General features: G+C 41.9%; 2 protein-coding genes across 2 annotated transcripts in view; both read right to left on the bottom strand.

Moving 5' to 3' along the window:
- Positions 1 to 24,612, bottom strand: part of LOC145392372 (uncharacterized) — a 104,724-nt gene that overhangs the window by 8,393 nt on the left and 71,719 nt on the right. The window lies entirely within an intron of this gene.
- LOC145392508 (uncharacterized) overlaps positions 18,167 to 24,612 on the bottom strand; it is a 40,067-nt gene continuing 33,621 nt past the window's right edge. The window contains exon 4 of the mRNA XM_080266898.1: positions 18,167 to 18,324. Within this exon, the coding sequence (XP_080123024.1) occupies positions 18,167 to 18,324 (158 nt within the window). The remainder of the gene's footprint in view (positions 18,325 to 24,612) is intronic.

Below are 24,612 nucleotides of genomic sequence, written 5' to 3'. Positions count from 1 at the left end.
GTGTGTGTGTGTGTGTGTGTGTGTGTGTGTGTGTGTGAGAGAGAGAGAGAGAGAGAGAGAGAGAGAGAGGCAACAAATCGGGAGAGGCAAGGAGACAGCGAGATAAACTACGGCGGGAAGGAAAGAGAGTAGTGGATGTGGAATAGGGAGGGAGAAAAAGTTAACGAAAAGAGAGGCAGAGAAGAAAAAAATGAAGTGAAAGAGAAATAGGTACAGAGAAGATGAATAACAACTGAAAGGAAGGAGGAGGAGGAGACACGGAAAGAGCAAGAAATAAAGAATAAACAGGTAACGTGAGAGAAGAGAAGGAGATGAAGAGATGATAAGAAACGAGATGAAAGGTAACGTTAGGAAGAAACAGGGAGAGATTGAGAGGCGCGGAGAAAGAGGTGTCGCGAGAGAGATGGGGAAGAGAGAGGAGGGTGAAGAAGGGAGAGGAGGAGAGGAGTAGGAGGACAATAAATTCAGGAGACGAGGGAAGGATGAAAGACGAAAAAAGATGTCGGTAGATACGAGCAAGGAACGAAGAGGAGAACAAGATGCCAGGGAGTGAAAGTAGATGGAGGACAGATATGGGAAGGCAGGAGGTAGTGGGGGGGGGGGTTGCATTCTCCTTGGCTTTACACCTCTTCCTTGGCGGATTACGCTGCTTGTTACATCTTAATATTCTCTTCCACGTTAATTGTCCCCTGCTGGATGCTGGAGAGGGACGCCTTCAAGTGGTGGCACCGATATGACCAAGGGGTGGAGCTTCCTGGTTATACAAACGTTCCTCAGCTTCTTCAGTATCCCCCAAAAGGAAGATGGTGAACTGCAGGAGAGGAGCAACTTCAAGCTACTCCACTGGGTTCACATTCACATGAACTTGGGACTACTACTACTACTACTACTACTACTACTACTACTACTACTACTACTACTACTACTACTACTACTACTACTACTACTACTACTACTACTACTACTACTACTACTATTACTACTACTACTACTACTATTACTACTACTACTATTACTACTACTACTACTACTATTACTACTACTACTACTACTACTACTACTATTACTACTACTACTACTACTACTACTACTACTACTACTACTAGTAGTAGTACTACTAGTACTACTGCCAGTACTACTACTAGTACTACTACTACTACTACTAGTACTACTACTAGTACTACTACTAGTGCTACTACTTCTACTAGTATTACTACTACTACTACTGCTACTACTACTACTACTATACTACTACTACTACTACATAGTTTCATAAATACCATGGACAGGTGTATCTGTGTGCCTTATGCAAAAGAGTAAAGTGGTAAGGGAAATGTATTAGGGAGCTTTCTGAGTCAGCCAGAGTACTGGGCTTGTGAGTCAAAAGGCCATATTCTTCTCAGCTAAGGTGGTGGCCGAGTGGTTAGGAAGGTGGTCTGTTACCTGAACTGACGCGAGTTCGATCCCTGCGTGGGGGAAGGAACAACTTTATATACTTAATTTCGTCAACGCGGACTTTATTGATTCTCCCCAAGACCCGCCAAGATGTAAAAAAAAAAAAAAAAAAAAAAAAAAAAAAACGCTAATACAGTGCGCCAGTCCTGAATGCGATAGCCCTAGTAAGAATGCAATATGGACGGTGGGAATTAGTGCCAGAGTGGTGGCACGTGAAAGTGTGTGGCACTTAGGAGGAGTGCTGGACCTAAGGGAAAGGGTTGCTTCATCTGGGAACAGAGTGGGGCTCATGAAGAAAATTTTAAAATAACAATAGTAGTAGTGGTAGTAATAATAATAATAATAATAATAATAATAATGAAGAATATTAATAAAAATAGCAATAACAGTCCCAGTAACAATGACTTAACAGTAACTGATTTATTAAGACGAAGAATACAAAGGAAGCTTTAAACCTTTCAGCCCAGGAACGCATTCTGTTTTGCTCTTCTTATTATCTGCTAACGATTTGATTCACCTTGAAAGAAAAATACTGCAGCCACTTAACGGACCGTCCATAGCGTGAATAAGTACGAGTAACTAACATAGCGGAATATATCGGCCTCAGATGGGTCAGGTTAATTACATCGCTTCGTTATTAGGTCAGATTCGCTAGGTTGGGTGTGTCATCTCAACATCTCTTCCTGGTAAGATATGTTTATTTTTCTTTCTTATTTTCTGTTCATTTTTCTTTCTTATTTTCTGTTCCGTCTTAACCTCTCCCTTTTCCACCTCTGGGAGTATCTGGACGATTTTTTTTTTTTCCCAAGCACAAGAACAAACTCTCTGACTTCCATTTTAATCCTTCCTCCCGCTGATGATTGTCTTCAGCTCACACAAGATCTCTCGTAGTGAAGAATTAGTTTTTCCTTCATTCTCGTGTTATATCCCTGTTCTTCACGTTACCATATGTTCTGTCATAAACTGAATACGGCTCTACAGGACAGCCAAGATTACCATTCATATCCTACCCTCCCCTGCCCTGCTCTGCCCTGCCCTGGCCTCTAAGCTACCCAATCTTTTCCTGCCTTACCCTTCCCTGCCCTGCCCTGCCCTGCCTTGATCTGTACTTCCCTGTCCTTCCCTGCCCTGTCCCTCCCTTCCCGCAACTTCCCTACCCTTCCTTTTCCTACGCTGCCCAGCCCTGCCTTTTCCTTTCCATTTCTATCCTACTGTGCCCTTCCTTTCCATTTCCATCCCATCCCTTTCCTTCCCCTCCCCACCACATCCCTCCTTTCCCTCCCTTCCCCACCACATCCCCCCTGTCCTTCCCTTCCCCACCACATCCCCTCTTTCCTTCCCCTCACCACCACATCCCCCTCTAGTCCTTATATGCCTTCCCCCTCCCTTCCTTTTCCATCTTCCCATTCCTTTCCCTTCTCTTCCCCGTCACGTCATGTTCCAGTCCAGTCCTGTAATGCCCTACCCTACTTTTCTCTCCCTTCCCTTCTTTTCCCTTCCTTTTACCCCTTTTAATCCTGTTGTGACCATCTCCCACGTTATTTTTCTTACCTTCCTTCTCTGACCTTCCCTTCCCTTCCCTACCCTTCCCTACCCATCCCTACCCTTCCGCACCACGCCTGCCCCCTTCCCCTCCACACCTGCCCCCTTCTCCACCACACCCCCTGCCCCTCCTAGCCTCCTAAGTGGTGCTCTAATTGCGTGGAAATGGTCAATTCTCCCTGAAGTTGAATCGGCAAGTCAGGCCACCCGACTCATTACAGCGAGGCTCCTCCCAATACACCCGGGGGAGGGGGGGTGAAGAGAGGAGAGAGGGGGAGGGATAAGAGAAGAGGACAGAGGAGGGGGAGATGAGGGGAGAGGAGAGAGGAGGGGAAGATGAGGGGAGAGGAGAATGGAAGGATAGGAGAGAAGAGGGGTAGGGTTTGGGAAGTGCGAGATAGAAAGGGATATAGTGATGAAAGAAGAATGAAGGATCTAGGCACAGGTGGACAGATAAAGTGAGACGAGTTGGTGAGTGAGAGACAGATGAAGTGACGTAAGAAGAAGAGAGAGAGGAGGGATGGGATGGGGAGAGAGGATGGGGTATAGGTATGAAGAAAAGAAGAACGGGAGAAGTCGAAGAGGGATGAGAGGATGGATGTGGATGAGGAGGAGGTGGGAAGAGTTAAAGCGAGAGTTGTTGGGGTTGGTTGAGGTGAGAAGGAGGGATGCATAGGGGGAAAGATAAGAGGACAGGGTAGGGGAGAAGTGAGAATTGAGGTGGGACAATCGGAGTTGGGAGGGGCGAGGAGAAAGGAGATGGGTGGGAGGGTTGGGGATATGTGGGAAGGTGGGAGAGAAAAGAGTGTAGAATAAGACAGGAGGGAATGAAAAGGTTGCAAGTATGTGGGGAGGTGGGGAAGGATGAGAAGAGAAGAGGGAGTGAAGAGGGGGTGGGGGGAGAGGAGAGGAGTGGGGAGGAATGTAGGAAGATAGAGGTAGGGATGAGTGAAAAGAGAGGCAGGGATGTGTGGGGAGAAAAAAAAAAGAGGAGGAGAGGGTTCGGAAGGATAACCAGAGAGGAGAGAGGCGGGGAGAGGAGGCAGGAAAAGAGTAAGGAGTGATAAAGACTTTGAAGAGAAATAGGGTAAGAAGAAATGAGAGGAGAGGAGAAAGTAGAATTGAATGAGGAGGCAAGGGAGTGAGTAAGGATGAAGGGAAAAGGGAGATAGAAGGGTTAATTTACTATGAAGAGAGGAGGGTGAGGGGAGGAAAGAAGGTAGGAATGATGGGAGCTAGTAGCAAAGAAGGGTGAGGAGGAAGGAGTCAAGAGTGAGGGGAAGGGATGGAGTAGGGAGGGATGAGGGAGGAGAAGAAGGAAAAAATAGATAATAAAGGATAAGGGAAGATTAAGTGGAAAGGATGGAAAAGGGACGGAAGAGGGAAGAGAAAAAGGAGGGAGTAGAGAGAGGATGGGAGGATAGGGAATGGCAGGGATGGTTTGAGATGGGCTCTACTAACTAAGTGGGAAGAAATGAGATGTGGTGAGGAGAGGCGAAGCTGGTGGAAGAGGAATGGTTAAGGACAAAGAGGTGATGTGAAAAGATGAAGATGTGATGAGGATGGATAAGAAAGAGTACTGTAAAGCTAAATAATATAAGAATGAGTGAATGTCGAGGAAAGAGGGTGCAGGAGGACAAAGATTAAGTGAGGATAATGGAAGCTAATGAAGGGAAAATAGTATGGAAAGAAAAATATCGCCTGTATATAAATAATGAACTGGTTAATGATGATATACGAGCAGATGTACGAGTAATGAGAAACTGTTTATTGGATGGCCAGTGATTAGAGTAGTTGTCTGCTGTCCGAAAGAAAGCGAGTTCGAGTTTAGGCTGAAGGGGGGGAACAGATTGAGTTATTTGAATTTTGTGGTGTCATAAAACCCCCCTCCGTCAGTACCATTACACTAGTCCTGAATGAGAACCCTAGCATGTATACAATATAGACTGTGTGTATTAGCGCTGAAGTGGTAGCATGTGAATCTGTGAGGCACGTAGGAGGACCACAAGGCACTCAAGAACTAACACATATGAAGAATGGAATGCAAATGAAGTGAATGGAAGTTGCTCGGGGGAGGGGGGCGGACAGTGGAGGCGGGAGAGTGGAGCTAGGGAGCGAGGGAGAGAGAGGGAAGTGAAGGGGGCGGGGCGGAGAGCGGTTAAGATAGCAGAGATAAGGAACCGGTGATGTCGGTGTGGTGATGTGGCATGCGATACGTGGAGGCGGTCTTTATTTCGTGTCTATGTATTATTATGCTATCCAGTTTCAATCATTCTTCCAATACAGTTAAAGAAAATTCTACACCAGAAATACAACGGAATATTGAGCCTTATTTTCGTGGGCATCGGAGACATCGTGACACCTTTTCTTTGGCGATTTATGTTTGTATTGCTCCTGAATATTCTCTAATGTAATATTTATCTCTTTTGGCTATCGACGTGGTTTGCATCTGTAACATAAAAGATGCCAGTAATATGATGCAATATGGGAAATTAATCGCCGAGGAAGAGATGTTGCAGTCTCAATAGCACAGGGAAGAGTTGCATCCACCGTGCACAGTACCATGAGGGACGCCTTCATGTGGTGGCACTAATATAAGCAGGGCGGCTCAACTGCCTGGTTATATATGCGTCCTTCGTCTACTTCCCTTGCCCCCTAAAGAAGAGTGGTGGACTGCAGGAACGGGAGGGGCGGCGGGGGGGGGGGGGGTCAGTTTTCAGCCTGCAGTCCACTGGGTTCACATTTCAGATTAAGCCAATGGACTACTACTACTACTACTACTACTACTACTACTACTACTACTACTACTATTACTACTACTACTATTACTACTACTACTACTACTACTATTACTACTACTATTACTACTACTACTACTACTACTATTACTACTACTACTACTGCTACTATTACTACTACTACTACTACTATTACTACTACTACTACTGTTACTACTACTATTACTACTACTATTACTACTACTATTACTACCACTACTACTACTACTACTACTACTACTATTACTACTACTACTACTACTATTACTACTACTATTACTACTACTACTACTACTACTACTATTACTACTACTACTACTACTACTACTATTACTACTACTACTACTACTACTACTATTACTACTACTACTACTACTACTATTACTACTACTACTACTACATCACCATTAAAGAACTCTCAGTACGAATCATTCACACGGTACACAGTTATAATAAGCGGTACAGTGAAAGTTGTTGGGTCGGCAGCCTTTCACATCAAGTTTGTAATCAGTACCGTCATCCTGCATTATACCATCTTAGCAGATATCGTACTTAACCCTCTGACGACCACGCGTAAAGCTGGTATAATTTGACAAGTACGATGATGATGATGATGATGATGATGTCTTAACTACTTTTGATGATGATGATGATGATGATGATGATGATGATCGGCCGCTGATGTTTTAACTACTTTTGATGATGATGATGATGATGGTGATGATGATTGATGATGATGATGATGATGATGATGAAAAGTGTAATCGAGACTGGCATTTTGAGGGAAGTATTTGAGATCTGTGGTATTATAGTTGCTAATAGTGTTGATGGTAATGTTGATAAAGAGAGAGAGAAGTTTTAGATAAATTCTGCCGTGTTGATGATGTGATGTTACTGGTGGTGATGGACGAGACTGTGGTGGTGGAAGAGACTGTGGTGATAGCAGAGATATTGGTGGTGACGGAGAAAAATGATGATGATGGTATAGGACTACATAATAGATAGATAGATAAATAGATAGATAGAGAGACAGATAGAAGCAGGAAGTCAAATGATGAGAAGGTGTTGTGTTTGCGAGAGGCGAGCAGCGCTAAACGCTTACACGGGGGAAAGCTGACGACAGCGGCCAGTAAGGAGATGATTCATAGCTGTCAGCAGTCCTCTCGTGAGAAGGTTCTGTTGCCATGAGGAAGGTGCGGGACACACACACCCTACTACACGAGATTTCAGGAAAGAGAGTTTAGAAGGAGACAAGCGACCCTATAGAGAGGTCGAGACGGAGATTAGCTTGAGAACAGAGAGAGAGAGAGAGAGAGAGCGAGACAGGGAGGTAGCTACCCAGGACTTATACTATTATACCTGTTTAATATTTCCAAGACAAATAAAGATAGTCCCATACTATTCTTTACCTCTCCCGTCACTACATGACATCTGGTGGGGAAACTACTACAAGATATAAAAGCCGCTCGACCACAAGTCTAACATATACTTCTCTACAATTAACTACAAAGTCTTTATGACATTTGGTAGCAGCGAACGTATACGAACCTCGTCTACGAATCAACATTAAATTCCTACAAAATATCAAGATTGACAACAACCAACAATATCAGCTCCTGCCCCCTCCGTCTCCCAGATCATTACGCTGATGCAGAGGTCAAGAGATCACTCGACGCCTTGCAAGTAGCTTAACGACAAACCAGCAAATCTGCGGACATCGTCTCCGAATTAAAAGCAAATTTCTACAAAAGCAACCGAGACTACAAGGTTAGCTTCAGTTCTACAAAGTCTACAGCCATCTACAATCAACTACAGCCATCTACAATCAACTACAATTAACAACTCTACGAATAAATCACTAGAGAAAAGGACAGAGAAAACTTCCACATAGAATAAAGGGAACAAACAAACGAAGAGTGAGACACGATTTACAACTCATCTTACTCACTCGTCTTCACTCAAGTTACTCATCGCTACTCATTTACTCACCACAGCTACCAGTGTGGGAAGCCGACGTCACCATGTGCTGAGATGACATCACAACGCGAGTCTGCCATGCCAAGCAACGTGTGACGGACACCAGGCACTTCTCACCCACTACTCATTACTCATTATTCACATAGCTCCTACTCATATTCACTTATTTTCACAGTTAAGTTGGAAATTCGACGTTCTATGTTGAGGTTTGCCTGGGACAGCCGTTAACCACTACAAATACCAGGCCATGGAGTTTCCTGAGTAATATCGTCCATCAACACACCACTAGAATTATCAAGAGATCTTCAATCAAACCTGTATTTTCTTCCGAGATCGACTTTGGTATCGACACACCTCTACGATCTGTATCAAGTGGGTAAAATTATACTTGCTCATTTCTTCTCAGTGCTAAAATTAGCTATATTCAACTTATTTAATCATCTAGTTTGCTAGGACATAAATAAACAAGAGGCATATTTCATAACATCATATCTTAATGACAGGAATATTTTCGCAACCACCCACGTTAATACCAGATGACACACAAATTGCCACAACATCAGACTCACAATTAAGAGACAGCCCACCCATTGTACAACCCACACCACACGTTATAGATAAGGAAACAAATACGGGAGTTTCGGATGATGAGTGGGAAACCCCTTCAGATGTTGAGAGTATCGACTTCGCAGCTGCCTTAAATACGTATGCCAATATACTTAACAGGGTTCACCGGTCCGGTCATACATATTCTACCATTCCCTCACATAACGATAAACTCGTACAAGTTGAATTAACAGGGCAATCATTAAAGATGAATCAAGAAACAAATACTGCTGATCTAAAAACCACACCTCACGTTTTTGTGTATCACGAGGATAAGACTGCCCCAAAATTCTCTGGCACAGACAAGGATCGCATTGATGTCATTTCATTAATCAGTCAGTGCGAACAAATGTTCATCAAGCGCCATATACTAGATGAACAAGAGAAAATTGCTATTTTTTCATCTTGCATAAGCCAGGAAAGATGTCCAGCAAGCAATTTATTGCGCTCCGATAAGCTACATCGTGCTAGGACATATGATGAATTTAAAACTGAATTTCTGAAGAAATTTTCTGGAGGTATGAACTTCTTGCCAGGTATAATTCCAGAATTACATAAAATTGTAGATCTTGTAAGGGAGCACACTACAAACCATGTGCTCAGTGAAATAACTGCTGATGTCTCCACAATCAAGAGAACCCTATTAGCTACTCTGGAGAATTCTAAGTGGATAACAGATGATGGAAAGATGTCCCCAGACCTCGTCGTGGACATCATTGGTTATGTAGCTGCCTTGTGTAAATTACCTGATAGAACCCTTAAGATCGCCAAAACAATCGCGTACATCCCTGGAATGTGCTTACTAGACTTAATGAACGAGGTAGAGATGCAGTGCAGTAAAGCAGGTGTGGTCGACACACATGCACATTCTGGTAGAATCAGGGTACCTGAGACAGTATCAGCGGTGAAAACATCAACACCGACCCCAAACAGAGAACAAAATCGATCGCGACCTGAAATGAGGCAGCCCAAACAAGCAAAGACGCCTAGACCTCGTTCCCACACGCCTTCCTACAGGCAGTTTCATAAGTTTTCGCGCAGCCCGAGTAGGTCTCGCGCTATAAACAACACTTTTTATGGGAAATCACCTCGTAGGTCACAGTCAAGGGATAGGTCCATTCTGTGTCATTACTGTGCAAAACCAGGACACACAAGGTATGAATGCTTTATCAAGGCAAAAGAGGATAATCAAAAGACACAAGGGTTTGGTCCTTACTGTAGGCATCATAGATACCAAGGGCACTGGACTAGTGATTGCAAAACAGTAGAAAAAATTGTGTCTATGTTCAAATCGGGGGAAGACCAAGTCATGACAAAAAACGAACAAACATAAAAAAGAACAAGGTTAAACTTCACATAGGAGGCATGTTGGGAAATGAGTGTATCTTGATACCAGCTGTATGTGAGGATCAAAACGTTTCCTTATTTTTAGATACAGGCTCTCCAGTGAACTTAATAACACATGAAGAACTAAATAGAATTCTTAAAAATAAAAAGAAAGTAACTTTTTTGGATGAAGCTGATTTAGAATTAAACACAGTAGATGGTCAAGAGATTACAGTAAAAGGTATGATAAGATTAAATCTCAGTTTCACAGAAACTACAAGACCATTCTCTGCATTGTTCTATATCGTTGAAAACTTAGCAATTAAAGCTCATATGTTACTGGGCTTAAGATCCATGAGAACTGAGAACATAACTATACTCCCACAAATGAATGGAATAGACTTTGATAATGAATTTATAGAGGAAATAACTTCAGAGCCCTCACCGATTGGTAGAAGAGAGCCAAAAAGAATTGGTAATATTAAAGGCTTAAACAAACATACACAAACAGATGAGTGTATAGATCCACTTACACCAGCAACCCCATCCTCCAGAATTAGTGACCCAGCTAACAGTACTGATTTATCAATTTTTCCAGCCCATCTCACTAATGATTTGGTTATACCACCTAATTCATACATGAAGGTTACCATAAAGAGCAAATTACGGAATAGTACTGTTCTTGTCTTAGAAGAATTATGTAAAGTAAAAGGATTGTCAGTAGAAAACGCATTATGTCATACGAACGACGAAGGGCTAACTCAGATATTCATTATTAATCACATGAATGGGGAAGTTCAGTTGAAGAAGGGAACTTGCATAGTTAATATTGAAAAATGTTTCGCCCCTGTGAAGGAAATAAATATTGGTGGAGTAACAAGTGAGATAAAATCTACGGATAGAGAAAGAATAAAAGAGAATTTAATTCACTCAGGTGAATTTGACGAAGAAAATGATTTGTTAACCCTGCTGGAAACACACAGGGACACCGTAGCCTTGCCCGGAGAACGATTAGGGTGTACTAACTTGATTAATCACATGATTAATGTGCACCCAGAAACACCACCAATTTTCGTACCAGCTTATCGCATACCACACTCCCAACGTACACTTGCTAATCAGTATGTCGATGAAATGTTAAAGCTTGGAATTATTGAGCCTTCAGTTTCTCCGTGGAACGCTCCCCTTTTCTTTGTGCCCAAGAGAAATGGAGAAATGCGTGCGGTAGTAGATTACCGTAAACTAAATAATCACACCATCCCAGACAGATTTCCCATGCCATTGCTAAGTGATGTGCTACAGAATATTGGTCCTGAGAATAATATATTCTCGACCATCGATCTCCTAAACGGATACTATCAGATTCCGGTATCTCAGGAGTCACGTAAATACACTGCCTTTTCAACAAACAGAGGCCATTATCAATATACAAGAATGCCAATGGGACTGAGGACAGCCCCTGGTACGTTCCAGCGTCTTATGAATTACGTATTGTCCGGAATTTTAGGACAAGGAATATTTGTTTATCTTGACGATATTATTATCGCAACGAAGAATATTAAGGATCATCTCAGGAAATTAGACTTACTCTTACAAAAGCTTAGTGATGCTGGATTAAAAATTAAACTTTCTAAATGCAAATTTTGCTTTAAGGAAATAAATTTCTTAGGCCACAAATTAAGCTCTGATGGTATTCACACCACTGATGACAAAATACAGGCAGTGAGAGATTTTCCTGAACCCACTACGACTGACGAAGTTAGACAATTTTTAGGTCTGGCTGGGTACTATAGGTCCTTCGTACCACAGTTCTCTCATATAGCCTTCCCTCTATTCCAACTACTCAAAAAAGATGCTGTATTCCAATGGGAAGAAGAACAAAAAGGGCATTTAACAATCTAAAAATTAAACTAACGAATGCACCTTGTTTAGCATATCCAGATTACACGAAATCATTTCTTATTTGTACAGACGCATCAGTTAAAGGATTAGGGGCTGTACTGATGCAGGAAGATAAAAGAGGAAAGAATCAACCAATTGCATTTGCCAGCAGACAAACAAGAGGTGCGGAGAAAAATTATAGCACTACAGACTTAGAGGCACTTGCAGTGATTTTTGCATTACAAAAGTTTCGAGATTTGGTATATGGTTACGAAATCCACTTATTCACCGACCATAAACCACTGGTGGGTATGTTTAAAGAAAAACTCCTTTCTGGGAGGAGAGCAAGATGGAAATGTACAGTTGAAAACTACAATGTACAAATACATTATATACAAGGTAAAATGAATATAGTAGCGGACGCATTATCTAGGAACCCGAACACAATTCAGGTTGCGGCGTTAGATCTCAAAGGAAATATCCCAAACCACGAGGATATCGCAAAGGCACAAAGACTTGACCCAGTATGGTCAAAAGTAATATACAAGTTAGAAAGTGGAGATGACATACAATTACCCAAACTGCATGTCCCACTTGAACAATTCACAATGGTCAATAATACATTATACAAAATTAACTCTAAACAACCAAAACGCCAAAGAAATACTAACCAGTTGGTAGTACCTAATGACATGATACCCCAAGTATTACGAATGATACACGACAGCCCACATGCAGGACACCCTGGAAAGGATAAGACATTCAACCAAGCCCAGCTATTATATTACTGGCCTTCATTACGAAGAGATATACACAATCATATAGACAGATGCGAATCATGTGCGAAACACAAAGGATACCCAATCACACCTGCACCGATGGGTAATTACCCAGTACCACATCAGCCATGGGACGTTGTCGCTGTTGATTTACTCAAGATGCCATTATCATACAATAATAACCTATACTTATTCGTAGCAACGGATCATTTTTCCCGTTATGTCATTTTAGCTCCAATTAAAGATAAGACAGCAGAGACAGTAGCAAAGGCAATAACAGATAATGTAATATGTCGCTTTACTACCCCTAAGGTACTAATAAGTGATAATGGAGGAGAATTTAATTCTGAGATCTTACAAGAAATATGTAAACAATACAACATTAAAAAGGTTAACGTTTTGGCCTATCACCCAGCATCGAATGGGTTGGTAGAGAGACAAAATAAAAAGGTATTAGATGTGCTACGACACATTCTCAGTGAAAATTATGCAAGCTGGGATGATTGGATTCCCAGAGTAGAGGCCTCCATTAATGGGTCTATAAATAAATCCATTGGTGACACACCACATTTCATTATATATGGCACGGATAAAAAATTACCATATGAGCTCCTAGAAGGTGACAGCATGCCTATATACAATTACGATGATTACTCTAAACTCCGTTTACGTGAATTCCAGGACATTCACAAAAGAGTGCAAAAACAATTAACGATGTCCAAGGAAGAAATGACGGAGGCATTTAACAAAAAGGCAAAAGATTCACCTATCAGCTTAGGAGACATTGTTTACGGAGTCATTCATACGAGAGACAATAAATTATCCCCTAAATTTGAGGGCCCATACAGAGTAATTAACATAAAGGCAAACAAAGTTTTAATTAAGTCACTTTCAAGTGGCGAGGAAAAACAAGTTCATATTGACCATTTAAAACGAGTTTCAAGGGAATTATCACATAATTATTCAGCCTCGGATACAACCGAACAGGTGAACGTACCTCAAGAAACCAAGCAAGAACACAACAATGATTACAAAAAGAAATTAAGGTCATATACCAAACAATCGAACATAGGTGCAACTATTCCAATGAAATCTACAGTACATCATTTACGAGAATTAAATATCGATTTAAACTCCTTCTATAAATGAAATAACAGCCAACCGTAACGCACATCATCACTATCATCAACCACAGCTTTATAGGAAATTAATAGATTTTTTTTTCGGTAGGTTACGATGAAGGGACTTATGCTATGGATTCTCCTATACATAGTAAGAGTATATGCGCACCTAGACCCCAAGCATATAGTACGACAAGGATGCCTCATAGCTCCAACGGCCACGACTACAATCGTCAAGGATGTCATGAGTACTGAAATAAGTCTAGATTACTTGTATGACTTACCTACTTATATAGAAAGACTTGCGACGCCGATGCGAACTCTGGACTTCAAGATAGGGAATTATGTTTCACAATCACATATCACCAAGGAAGTGGATGAAATGGTGAAGTTAGCGAAATGGAAACTAGAACAGGCGAAGTCAACTATGCTCGTCATGATCCAAGATCTCCCATCTTCTGGAACAGAGGTGCTGAGCGACAGGAACAACATCACACGTACTCGCCAAAAGCGCGGTTTGTTCGATCTGGGCGGCGCAATTCTTGGGAACATCTTTGGATTGGCTACAGAGGATGACCTTAAAGAAATAAACAAAAAATTTAATAAGATAGCTCAGGTACTAACATACCAAGATAAATTCATCACAGGACAGAACTCAGCAATGAAAACAATTGTGAAAAATCTGAAACAAGCAGAAAACGTAGCTCTCGAGAGTATAGATAAAATAAATAACTTGGAGGGTAACGTTACCCTTTTCCAGCACTTCTCCATCATCACAGAACATATTGACACGATTCTACTACAATTAGAGAACACTAGAGATCATTTCAGGGCACTTATGCAAGGAATTTCGAATGCTGGTGATGGCAAGATCACAAATGACTTACTCCCAGTTCATGAGCTACGTCAGATAGTTAGTCAAGGCATACATACACATAAATTGAAGCCATTGTTCCGCAGTAGGGAATTTATGCAATATTACCCGTACTTGGAAGCAACACTAACACCGACATCAGTGATAGTTCATGTACCATTCATCACGGAAGACCTGTTCACAGTATACCAAATACACCCCTTCCCCTATAGAAACAACAACACTTTAGTCATCATCAACATCAACACAGACACCGAACTCATCATGGTCTCCAAGAGACGAGACACTGTCACTTTCGCAAGTGAGTCAACGATTGAGCGAAAGTGCCGCACATCCTTACATGCTGTTCATCTTTGTCCTGCGTACATTTTCACGTTTCAGCCTACTGATACGGTCCCTTGTGAAATGGCTATCATCAGCAATAACAATATTCATCATCATTGCAACTTCACTTTTGCTCCAGATAAACTTGTACACCATCAACGCATTGGACACTCGCAGTTTTATTTCCCTCATAACACATCAGTTTACATAGTCTGTCCAGATATACCACCATCTCATACATCAGCCTCAGGATTATACATAGCACCAGACTACTGTGCGGTATTTACACCATCCATGTCTACTTTTTCCACCATCAATCACTACGCCATTCTCAATCATACACACAAACATTTCCACCCACTGCCTGATATGGACTTAAACATGAGCACAAGTATTAAGCTGACTTCACCTAAGTTTGGAACTATGCAGCTGATCAATGAAACAATGAAGCCCTGGGAAGATTTGAGTTTGAGTATGTTCAACCCATATTATGTGTATAGCCAAGCACCTTCTGTCTTCATAATTATCTGCATTGTTGTTGCAGTATTGCTGTTGGCCATGCACAGAATGCATGCAAGAATTGCTAATTTGGAGTCATTGTTTAGTGGGGGGAGAGTTAACATCACAGTTAACCACCCTGAATGAAGTGTATATATTTTGTGTATAGTATTAATTATATATATATAAAAAAAAAAAAAAAAAAAAAAATAATAATAATAATAATAACACAAAGAAGAATGACCCATATATGGCAGACCAGTACCATTATCTTTAAATGAAATATTAGTAACTCTTACAATATTCTTAATTTTAAACTATTTTTATTCTTGCATGTATGCAATTCACTATAATAACCCAAGTACATACTGTATTACAGTTAAATAATTTACTTTAATGCATTTATTCCAATATGTATTCAACTTATTTAAAATGTAATATTACTGAATAATCACTATTTACTATGCATAATATATGTATACAATATTCATACAATTATGTTACTTTACAATATTATGTATTTCACTTAATTAGCTTATAAGTTCATTATAATGTGTATGTAGTATGTATTAATATATTATAACTATTAAATGTCGATGGTACGTCATTTTCGCGCGGCCGAGCAAATATAGGACTACATAATAGATAGATAGATAAATAGATAGATAGAGAGACAGATAGAAGCAGGAAGTCAAATGATGAGAAGGTGTTGTGTTTGCGAGAGGCGAGCAGCGCTAAACGCTTACACGGGGAAAGCTGACGACAGCGGCCAGTAAGGAGATGATTCATAGCTGTCAGCAGTCCTCTCGTGAGAAGGTTCTGTTGCCATGAGGAAGGTGCGGGACACACACACCCTACTACACGAGATTTCAGGAAAGAGAGTTTAGAAGGAGACAAGCGACCCTATAGAGAGGTCGAGACGGAGATTAGCTTGAGAACAGAGAGAGAGAGAGAGAGAGAGCGAGACAGGGAGGTAGCTACCCAGGACTTATACTATTATACCTGTTTAATATTTCCAAGACAAATAAAGATAGTCCCATACTATTCTTTACCTCTCCCGTCACTACATGACATCTGGTGGGGAAACTACTACAAGATATAAAAGCCGCTCGACCACAAGTCTAACATATACTTCTCTACAATTAACTACAAAGTCTTTATGACAATGGTACTGTAGATGATGACGACGATGATGAATGGTGATGATGTTGATGAGTGGCCGTGATGGTAGGAGTGGTGTTGTGAGTGGCATTGTGAAAGTAGAGGTGGTGATGATAATAATAGTGGTAGGGACGATAATGGTGGTAGTGGTGATGGTGGTGATAGTGGTAGTGGTTGTCAATGGGCCGCCTCCCTCCTCTCGCTACTGTATAATTTTGGTCTTATCTGAGGCAACTGGTCAAGGCTTCGTGTTGTGTTGGGTCTCCTTCTGTTGTGGTCTTTGGTCTTCTGTTCTCCTGTGTTCTGAAACCGTCTTACCGTTGTGTTTTCACGTGTTCTAAAACCTTCTTATTGTGTTCTAAAACCGTCTTTCTGTTGTGGTCGATGGCCTTCTGTTCTCTTGTGTTCGAAAACTTTATTGATATTCTCGTGTTCTAAAACCGTCATACTGTTGCGTTCTTCTGTGTTCTCTAACGTCTTACTGCTGTGTTCTCTCATGTTCTAAAACTGTCTTACCGCTGTGTTCTTTGGTCTTGCATTCTTTGTTGCTGAGACGATATTTGATAAACTTCTCTAAACTTAAGTCGTATTTAAGATTAGTTGTATATGGGTTTTCTTCAGTCGTACAGCTATACTCTGTTCACTTTAACTTGACCTAAAATTGCCATCTCACCATCTTGAATGCTGAGCTATAACAAGATATCAACACTAGAATATGATGCTAGTCACAATGAAGTGCTACGGAAAGGATGTAGAGCCCTAGTATTGTCTTTATCTGCCACTGAACTACGTGAAATAAGCTGCAGAAGGATGAACTCCTCTGCCAAGTTAAAGCGAAGGAATTGTATTAAGTATCCAAAATCAAAATCGAGTGAATATCAAAGTGCCAGTATACGACAAATAAATTCAGTCTCGGATACTAGTTAACTGTAATGGGGAGATGCTCATCCTGTGAATCCAAGACCCCTGACTGAGGCTTGTATTATTCCATTTTGGGTTTCATACCACTGTGTTTCGTTGTGTTGCGATCTGCCATGTTCTAATGCTGTGCTGAATTGTATTGTGCACGTTGTTATCACCGCCAAGGAGGTTATGTTTTTGCCGGCGTTGGTTTGTTTGACTATTTGTGTTTGTCTGTTAGCAGGATTACTCAAAAAGTTATGAACGGAGTTTGCTGAAAAATTTTGGAGGGGTAGTGTACGGCCCAAGGAACAATCCATTAGATTTTGTTGGTGATCCGGATCATCATCCGGATCCAGGTATTTTTTTACAGGATTCTTTACCATTGCGGGATAGTGGCAGTTTCAATATTTTTGTTTCTAACTTGATAAGTAATGCCAACAATGCTTGCACAAAAAGTACAAGATAACGTATCCATAACATCTACCACACACCCAAGCTTAATCTGGATCCAAGAAACATTCCGGATCTGGTGATGCAGCCTTGGCGGAGTTTTGCAATTTCTGATTGCTCTTGTTTTTCATTTTATTGTTTCTCATGGTTTGTTCTGCCATGTGCTAGTGCTGTGCTGTATTGTGTTCTTTATTTCTGTTTTCCATTTTCTTGCGTCCATTTCTGTGGTACACTCTATGGAAAAGCTATACCTGAAAAACTGATAAAAAAGCCATGTATGCTAATTTTAAGATGCCTAGACACACAGCTGTTGCAAAATTCGAGGTCGTAAGAAGACAGTAAGTTCCAGTGTTGATCATCTGTGTTCAAGAGGGATGCAGTATTGTCCTGATTTCACGTTATCATCAGCATTATTGTTCAGACTGTGCTGATTAAAACAGCTCCGGCCAGATTTAAGGATGAGGATATGGTTCTACGATGTTATATAATACGTTACATCCATTCTGTGTTGCGATGGAACGTGTTAGGTGTTTTTTTCTCCTCCTCTCTTCTTCTTCTTCTTCTTCTTTCTTCTTCTTCTTCTTCTTCTTCCTCTTCCTTTTCCTCCTCCTCCTCCTCCTCCTCCTCCTCCTCCTCCTCCTCTTCTTCTTCTTCATTTTGAGTTGCGTCTCCATCAGTTCTGTGTTTATGTTTCTAGCAACTGTTTTTTCCTCTTCCCCACGATAACCTCTTATATATTTTCATTCTTGTTACAATACTACGATGTTGTTCACCTCAGAAAAATCCTCTTGTTCGGAGGTAGATAATACATGATATATTTAACCCTCCTTCAGGTGACAAATCTCTTTTAAACTGAATAAAATCGTCTGGAGCTGTCAAAATTCAGAGAGAGAGAGAGAGAGAGAGAGAGAGAGAGAGAGAGAGAGAGATACAGTAGCAGAGACGAAGGGTAAACAGAGAAGTAGCCTGGGTAGGTATAAAAAGAGTGTATTGAATGAAAGAGACGGGATCAAGTAGCCTGTGTGATGTGATGTGCGCCCCATGAAGGGTTTCCAATGGCGATCCCTTTTATCAACGCCGGTACTGCGTCGTCTCTCTCTCTCTCTCTCTCTCTCTCTCTCTCTCTCTTAAGAATACTTTCACTTATTTTAACACATGCTCATTTTTACCCACTTCAACAAGATAGTACCAGACACCAGGAGAAAAACACCTTCACTCTCTCCTACTCAGTCTCTGATCTATGTAATGGCCTACACACGGGGTGCTATAAGCTATCCACAGCCAGGCCCAGCCGATCTACAGTTTACCCCGGTCGCATCACTCTTGCCACCTCATTCCAATTTCCTTCTGTTCCATACACGCCTCTCACCTTTCACTTATTCTTTTCTAAGTCGTCTTTCCATCCTTCCATTTTCCCTTCCCTTCATTCTGTCTTCTTCTCTCCATTCTCTCTTCTTCTCTCCATTCTCTCTTCTCTCCATTCTCCCTTCTTCTCTCCATTCTCCCTTCTTCTCTCCATTCTCCCTTCTCCTCTCCATTTTCCCATCTTCTGTCCATTCTCCCCCTCTCCATTCTCCCATCTTATTCCATTTCTCCATTTTTCTCTTCATTCTCCTTTCTCTCCATTCTCCCTTCTCTCCATTCTTCCTTCTCTCCATTCTCCATTCTTCTCTCCATTCTCCATTCTTCTCTCCATTCTCCCTTCTTCTCTCCATTCTTCCTTCTCTCCATTCTCCATTCTTCTCTCCATTCTCCCTCCTTCTCTCCATTCTCCCTCCTTCTATCCTTCCTCCCTTTTTCTTTCCACTCTCCCTTCTGTCCTTTCCTGCATACTTTTAGCCCATTCACTGCCTCCTCCCTTCCCTAATCTTAGTACAAATTCCTTTACTCTTTACACACCAATTACATCATTATTTAAAATATTCTCGTAGTGAACAGACAATATCATTCAGTTTAAGAGAAAGATTTAACTCTGGAGGGAGCTTTGAGATAGGCTACATTAATTATTTTACTGTAATTAATCTCTCAGAATTAAGAATAAAATTGTTTTGGTCGTGAAAAGAAGAGTGAAAAACATAGGTGATTAGAAAGAAAGGGTTAATTGTCTTATAAGTATTTCTCTTTCTTCATTATCTTCTTTCTTTAATTTCCTTTCTTGCTCACTTCCCTTCATTCATGCCATCTCCTGTTTATTATTCTCTTTTTTATGTATAATTTCTCTCCTTTGAAGCTTCTGTTTTTCGTCTCTTCTCTTCTCACCATCTCTCATTGGTTTTAAAGATCTCTCTCTCTCTCTCTCTCTCTCTCTCTCTCTGTAACCCCCCCCGCCACACCCCTGCCAGCTGCCCTCCTCTTCTCCCCGCCGTGACAGCCAAGATTGAATTAAGGGCTTACAAGCGAGGGATCCGCGGGTGTCCTAAGTGTCCCTTTATCGAGTGTTGTTTGGCACGGCGGAGTGGTAATACGGACATCAGGGAGAGAGAGAGAGAGAGAGAGAGAGAGAGAGAGAGAGAGAGAGAGGTGAAGGTATGGGATGGGGTGAGATTAATGGGGTTGAGCAGCATAATGGGGAGCTTGATGGGAGGGACGGTGCAGTACAAGGGGGTGAGTGGATGGGGTGAAATAATGAAGGGTGAGCTCTTGAGTGGGGGATTTCAGAGATGGAGGGATGGGGTGGGATTAATGGGGTTAAGTAGGTGAGTGGTGGATGATGAGGGAGACGGTGGATGGAGTGAGTTGTAGAAAGGCGAGACTTGGATTTTTATAGAGAGAGGAGTGTTGCTGATGGAAGTTTAACTCTTGAATGGGCAGCTTTATGCGAGAGACTAGTATCTGGGGAGAGGGGATGGGGTAAGGGGAAGTTGAGCTTTTGAACTGGGGAACTATAGGGAAGTACCAACAAAATTTGCGTGTGGGGAGGGGCAAGTCTTTTTCTCAGTCAAATATAATCGTTTGGAAGTAAATACAGAAACTACCTCTTGAAGGAATTGTGGATGAAGGGGAAAAGGTGATGTAGTGTAAAAAGGGGGAGACTACAAACACGATGGAATGAGCAAATGGAGATTGAGAGGGGATGATAAGATAAAAAGGGGAGGTTTTAAGAGATGAGGAGGGGATGAGACGAGATTGGAAGGAATAATAGGGTTTACAAGTACAGCGGTGAGATTAGGTGTATGGTTGAGATTAGGTGCAAAAGTAAAGAAGGAGGGATCATTGTGGAGGACGAGGGACGATGAAGTATAAAATGAGGAGAGGTATAGAGATGATAGAAAGAGGTGGGAATGGGAAGGATCGCGGTGGGAATAGATAAAGAAGTAAAGAGGGACCAGTTAAGGCAGAGACTGAGAAGGGATGATGAGGTAAAAGGTGGAGAGATTATAAGAAATTGACAAGGGGAAAGAAGATAGGGTATTGGGTGTGAGGAGGGAATGAACAAGGTGGAAGTTGAGAGGGGATGATGAGGTGAAATGAGAAGTGATTAGGGGAGATGATGAGGTGGAGAGGTGAGGCTGGGATGGATGACGGGGGTGAGAGTGGGTAAAGGAGGTGAAGAGGGATCAATCATAGTGGAGATTGAGAAGGGATGATGAGGTTAGGGAGAGGAGAGATTAAGAGAAGCTGATGAGATGAGATGAGACTGGGAAAGATGATGGGGTATACAAGGATGAGATTGTGTAGGGGATGATGGGATGAAGAAGAACTAGCATGTGAGGAGGAATGAGGCTGGGATGGGTTGATGGTAAATGCAGTAAGAGTGAGATGAAGAAAGATAATACACTGAATAATCAACAGCAGTGAATAGGTAGGTACTGATGAAGGTGAGACAGGTGGAATGAGGTGTTCACTGTATGGGCTGTGAATTACCTGTGAACCCCTTCAGACCAGTGACGTATTTTACATTAAGTTCTTGCAACCCTCTGACAATTCTATCCAGCATGGGAGAAAAATGCTAGCACAAGGGGTTGGATATAGTCTTCATTAACCCCATCACTAACAAATGATATTCCTGGAGTGAAAATAAAATCCATCCATAGGCAGTAGGAGTAAATCAATCCAATGTCACCGAAGTGGAGGGTTTAAGTGAAGATGGTTGAGTGTTAACGTGGGAAATATTGGAGCTGGAAAGTTGTGCCTGGAAAAACTGTGGCTGGAAAAAGTGAGGTTGGGGAATTGTGGTTGATGGAACTTGGATGCATTTGAGAAGTTCAGTGAGGTTCAGCGAGGAAGTCCAGTAAAAAAGGAAGACTAAGAATGTGGACTGAAATAATATGAAAGATGTTCAGTAATGCACAGTGAGAAAGATCAGTAAGAGATGAGAATAATTATATGTATTATAATGGTTTAAAACGAGGAGAAGACACCTGAAGGAAGGAAACCATGAACTAGTAAGATATTAAGAGAGAATCTGCTAAAATAAGGAGAGAAAAAAAGGAAAAAAATGAAAGATATAAAAAAAACGATCAGAATAATAAGATAAAAGAGAATCAACTAAAGTAAGGAATAGAAAAAGAAAAAATGTGAAGAAAAATAAAAAGCATAATGAAAAGTGCAAGATAAGAGAGAATCAAAAAAGTGAGGAGAGGAAAGAGGAGAAAAAAAATATGAAAAGTATTAAAAGTATAAACAAAAAGTGTGGTGATCGAATCCATTAACACATTAAAGAAAATTGATGTGAAATTAGTAGGTTTGGTGTGACTTAAAAGATAATATTGACCTAAATGCTGTGACTGGCAAGGGGTTAGTAATAATGACAGGGGTGAATTAATTGGGGTGACTTTAGATTGTGGTGTGATTAGAGGGAAGAGTGAGTGTTGTGAGGACTGGCCAGACGAAATGTGTATGTGTGTGTGTGTGTGTGTGTGAGAGAGAGAGAGAGAGAGAGAGAGAGTAAAGAAAGAGAGAGAAAAAAGGGCAGGTGAGGGGGACAAGCAGACACTCACAAATCCCAGTCTATTTACCCATCCACTTTAACCTTCAAATAATACCCCTTTAGACTTGTCCCTTGCTAATGCCTCGGAGTGGTGGGTGTGGCCGGCGGGTTACGAGGAGTGGGGGGGAGGGGTAGTGGGGATGAAAGAAGAAATAGATGTCGCTGGATAAGTACATAAATGCTGCTATTCGATTACGGCGTCGGCATCTGTGATTACGACTTGTTCCCCTCTTTTATCGGCACAAAGGTTGTTTTAAATCCATCGGTTCAGGGAGAGTAGGGAGGGAGGAATGGATTTGGGGAGGAAAGAGGTAAGAGGAGGGAGGGAGGAAGGGATTTGGGGAGGAAAGAGGTGAGAGGAGGGAGGGAAGATGGGATTTGGGGAGGAAAGAGGTGAGAGGAGGGAGGGAGGAAGGGATTTGGGGAGGAAAGAGACGAGAGGAGGGAGGAAGAGGGGGATTTGAGGAGGAAAGAGGTGAGAGGAGGGAGGGAGGAAGGGATTTGGGGAGGAAAGAGGTGAGAGGAGGGAGGGAGGATGGGATTTGGGGAGGAAAGAGGTGAGAGGAGGGAAGGAGGAAGGGATTTGGGGAGGAAAGAGGTGAGAGGAAGGGATTTGGGGAGGAAAGAGGTGAGAGGGGGGAGGGAGAGGGGGATTTTGATGAGAGAGAGGGGAGGGAAGAGGAGGAGAAAGGGGATTTTGGAGGGAAGAGGTGAGATCTGTAGGGAGGAGAGAAGGAAGGAGGGATTTTGTGATGAAAGAGTTAAGGGAGTGAAGTTGGGGAGGGAAGAAGGGATTTTGGAAGGGAAGAGTAGGAGAGGGGAAGAAGGGATTTTGGTAGGAAGAGGTGGGAGGGAATAAGTGTGAGAAAGGAGGGGGAGAAGGAGGAAGAGATTTTGCGAGAAAAGAGGTGAGAGTAGAGAGGAGAAGAGAGAAAGGAAGAAATTTTCGATTGACAGAGGTAAAGGGAGATAAAGGGAGCAAAGCAGCGCGAGAAAATGGGGACTTGATTTGTTGGAAGGTAATCAAGAGAGACGAAGGGAAACAAATAAAAAAAAATGGGACCAGAGCTGAGAAAGAGAAGAGGTATAAGGGGAGAGGAGAAATATATGATCTAATCCTTTATTGCCCCATCAAGCAGTATAGGTGCCCGGGACTAGGTTGCTTAGTACAGATATTAAAAGCCAGAATGACCAGTCGCTCGGTCCTGGGTGTGAGTAGTAAATCCCAACCACCCAATAGATGTAAACCCGTATGAGCCACTATCTATGAAGCGCCTTAATCCAGAAGACCACCAGGCGTCCATCTGCTTATGTGATTCATGGCCACTGCAATAAATGGCTTGTTACTTCATACAGAGTTACCATAATGCCGCATTACATCGAGTGAATGGATGGTGGGCACCCCTTCTATACCACTAATCCCCACATACCTGAATAGTACACAAATGAGAGAAGTAAAAGAAACTGGATTTGGGATTGGAAGAAATGAGAGAAACAGAGCCTGTTTAGTGTAGAAAAATTAAGGGCAGAAAATTGAGATGAACAGTTAATCAATGGCAATAACAAAACTCGGCAGCACATCCAGAGAAAAGATCTACCACGGTTTTGCACTTATCCGTGAATTTAATGTACAATCGACACCAAAAGTACTGTCACCTATCCTGCCTTGAAAATAGGTGTGGTGAATACGCAGCAACCGGCAGTGATGACTTGGCCTGAGATCAGTGGCATAAGCGTCGTTTGTTGAGTTCGCGGAGAGAGTGACAGGAGAGGTGACAGGACGTGATGCCACCTACTGTACTTGAGGCATGTCCTGAGCTGTCTGTATCTCATCCAAGAGGAATGCTTAGATTTATACCTGTCAACCACGGCAGGGTCATTAAGGCACCTATAAGTTTGTGCTAAATTCCAATCTTCCCCTAGAATAACACCTGCAGCTATCGATAGTACGAATATATCCAAGTCCCCAGTTGTACTGCATGATAAACAGGAAAAAGGGAGAACCAAA

Source organism: Coenobita brevimanus, chromosome 22, assembly GCF_032717465.1.
Source record: "Coenobita brevimanus isolate Jiangsu-jjx chromosome 22, ASM3271746v2, whole genome shotgun sequence".
NCBI classification, from domain to species: Eukaryota; Metazoa; Arthropoda; class Malacostraca; order Decapoda; family Coenobitidae; genus Coenobita; species Coenobita brevimanus.
The sequence above is the reverse complement of the archived record's forward strand: the minus strand, read 5'-3'. Positions and strand labels throughout refer to the sequence as shown.